This window comes from Nilaparvata lugens, chromosome X (assembly GCF_014356525.2).
Source record: "Nilaparvata lugens isolate BPH chromosome X, ASM1435652v1, whole genome shotgun sequence".
NCBI lineage: Eukaryota > Metazoa > Arthropoda > Insecta > Hemiptera > Delphacidae > Nilaparvata > Nilaparvata lugens.
The window spans coordinates 14,634,533-14,637,992 of NC_052518.1; the positions used below are offsets into that span (position 1 = coordinate 14,634,533).

The 3,460-nt window shown below is 34.3% G+C and overlaps 1 protein-coding gene across 1 annotated transcript; it reads left to right on the forward strand.

Moving 5' to 3' along the window:
* Positions 1–52: 52 nt before the first annotated feature.
* Positions 53–3,100, forward strand: LOC120354792. The gene is made up of 3 exons (XM_039442494.1): positions 53–204; positions 1,929–2,062; positions 2,699–3,100. Exons 1-3 carry the CDS (start codon positions 85–87, stop codon positions 2,811–2,813), a joined length of 369 nt encoding a protein of 122 aa, XP_039298428.1. The 5' UTR covers positions 53–84; the 3' UTR covers positions 2,814–3,100.
* Positions 3,101–3,460: the final 360 nt, after the last annotated feature.

A 3,460-nucleotide genomic window follows, 5' to 3' on the forward strand; every position in this document is an offset into this window, starting at 1 on the left:
TCCATGCATGTTTGACTTTTTTCAAGTACAAGGTTGTATTCTGTTTCAGAGCATCTAGAACTCTACTTCATTTACTTGAATGGAATGGAATCTGGCGATCAGCCTGATTACGGGTATGTGAAGTCCTTATTGAAGTTCGCTGTAGAAGAGCGCAACTTCCAATTTGATGGCATCATCTCTGAAGAGCATGCCAGACTTCAGAAGGTGGGTATTCAAATTTTACATACTTATTGTCTATTCTTGAAATCAACATTTTATAGTTCCATTTCAAAATACTCTGAGGAAAGTTTCAACTGAAAATCAGGTACCTGTTCCATTAAGACTTGCAAGCCTTCTGATAACAGAGAATCACAGCTTACGTTACCCTTTTTTCATGTTGTATATTTCAACTTTTATCATGCCTATTTATATTTATAAAACTTGTTATATTTATTGTTTTGAAACACCAAATATTGGACACAATAGCATGTCTGCTAACTACCTAGCCAAACACAAAAAATCCTTGGTTTATGGAGTGTACATGCATATAGGCCAATATAAAACAAATCAAACCACATTTAATAATAAACTGCAAATTCTTTAAAATTTCAAACATAAAATGAAACATAGATTTGCAGATAATGGACAAGATTTATGAGCAAATGTTGAGAATACATATGAATTTCATTCTTAAACTTCATACAGAACTTGTTTTATCTGAATTCTTCTATATCATCCAAACAACAAACCTTTCTGTTAATTGATTGCCAGGCAGCTTCATTAGAAAACAGGACATTCTAAGTATTACAAATTCATTTGAAGAGTAGCCGTTAAGGGAGAATTTGATTCAATTCTTTTCTAAATTGATTTAATCATCATTATCATTCTATAATGAAGCCTTCAAGTTTTATTTTTGAATAATCAATTGAGCCAACTGTTCTAACTGTTTCAACTGTAAAGCATCACTGCCGGCATCAGTCTGGTCTTTTCTTTCTTATACCAATCGTATTTTTCCTCTTCTATTTCTTCTTTTGTTTATAGTTTATGATAGTTTTCAATTTTATCTAATCATTGTACAGTACAATTCACAAAAAACAAGGTTGTTACACTTGAGTGGTGTGCGTTTATTTTTTGTGGTCGGATCAGCAACTAATTGGCTTCTAATATAATATTTCTTTATATTGCATAAGCCGGAAAAATATATAAGGGGTGTGAAGAGAACAATGTTATAACACAATAATGACTATGAGGTAGACGGTGAGTGGTGTAATGCGTAGGCAATGACGATAGAACTACTTGAGCAACTAAAACATGCATACATTGTCTAGACAGCCTCTTGCTCCCAGCAATATATTTTTCCAGTAATGATTGCTCTACTTTTGGTTTCTGCCTGCTTCAAGTTCTCTGAACTTTTCCCCCTTCAAATTTAGAATCATTGATGTTTATTAGCCTACCTTTCAAACCTCCTCCAAATATATTTGCAACCACCATGTAATGATCCAAATCACATTTATTCGATCCTCTTACAGGTTTCACATAATTAACTGAGGTGGTATCCACCTTTTTTAACTTTTCTCTTCTAAAGAATGCTGTACCACATTTTTTTCATTGAATAAGGTTCTCATCATCACACCTACCTCCTGTTTTCCTCTTGAAATGCAACTGAATTAATGTTGGATTTGATAGCTACAATTGCTATTTCTTCATTCAACTTTTGAAATTGGCCTCTTTATCATCTAGGAGGCCTTGCCCAATCCACCACATGGGATGGGACACAATAGCACACCAGTTACAACTTTACAGTTAATATTTTAATGAAATATAAGGATAGGCCGAGGAGAGGAAGAAGAAAAATATATAAGAAGTGTTTGTCGACGTCTATTTGTCTTGTTTAGTATTTTGGTAATAGGATGAATAACTTAAGTTTATCTGAAATATGTTTATTTCAGAGAAGAGTCCAAACAAGGAGGGCGGGGGAGAAGAGGAGGAGACTGGCAGGAAATCAATCGGTACAGATGAGAAGAAGACTGGCTGCGAACAATAATTTAGTTCAGAGAAGGAGACTGCTGGCTGCTGCGAACAGGTGAGTACACTTTTATAATGTTATATAATATATATTCTTCAATATAGATAGGTAGGTAGGCTACTCTATTTATACAATAAGTGAAATGAGATTCAATAATTAATTATTCATTCACTCACTCAACAGAATTAAAAATCGACTGGATTAAATACGTTCAAATTTGGCATGTATATGTTTAGGTGGTCCTCTAGAGGTTCACTATAAGGACGGATTTGAGAAAAGTTCTAACATTTCGGCGTTTTTCTAGCGACTGACACATATTTCACAAAGATTCACTTGTTAATATTATCGATCGAGAGTAGTATATTTTGTAACACGACTGGATTTGCTCTAGTATGTATGTAGGTATGTATATATGTATTTGGCCCCTCAGGGATAAGGCTGGCCTCGGGGATCAGGTATTGACCCATCACAGGAAGTACTGAATCCACCAGCTGCAGGTTGCTGTCATTTCATTATAAAATCTTACACTACACCATTGTTATACATCGCGATTCAACATATATTAGCATTTATTATAGCATCTATAATATCTTATCTATCCATCAATTCATTTTCTATAATTCATTTATTTTGATTGTAAAAATTACTTTCAATTTTTGAAATCGCTAAACTGTTGTTTTATTATTTGTTCAGGAGGCAGTCGAGAGAAACGCCGCGCCAAGAGTCAGCTCAGGAGGTGGCTCTATCGACTCCTCCTCAATCAAGCCTGCTGGCTCGCCTGTGGAGCTGGATCCGCAGTAGGATATAACGTAATATAACGAGTGCATTACACATCATCCTACCCTCGTACACACATAGAGTTTATGAAGTATTTAATCCTTTGTCAAAATTTGATGTCAAGTACTAATACAACTCACTAGGTGGACTATCTTTTAAACTGAAAACGTACCTAGTTCACAAATTATTGATTCCTTTGTTGACATTTAATTCCAAGTATAAATTTCACTCAATAGGTGAACTCTCTTTTTAATTGTAAATATAGTTTAGTGTGAAATTGAGTTTATACTTAATCCAGTCCGGTCAAGGAATGATGTGTGTGTGTGTGTGTTAATACAGAACTGTTCACTGTAAATAATAAGCTAATTGAACTGTAAACATATTTCTATGTGCTGTACAAACCGCAGGCGTTGCTTTTTTAAGTGTGCTCTCCGAGAATATCTATAGTAAATTTAGTATGAACAAGCATTCCAAAAATGGCTATAGATATCCTCAGACCTATATCACTTGGGTATCAGCTCTATTGATGTCTTAACAGTGAGAGGTCAATGATCTTTTACATTTTTTATCTGCAATGTCATACAAGCATTTCCAAATTCATCGGTATTTGTAACAATAGTTGAAATCATTTGCACTACAATAATGTAGATGACCTGTATCTAGTATGTCCAATAATTC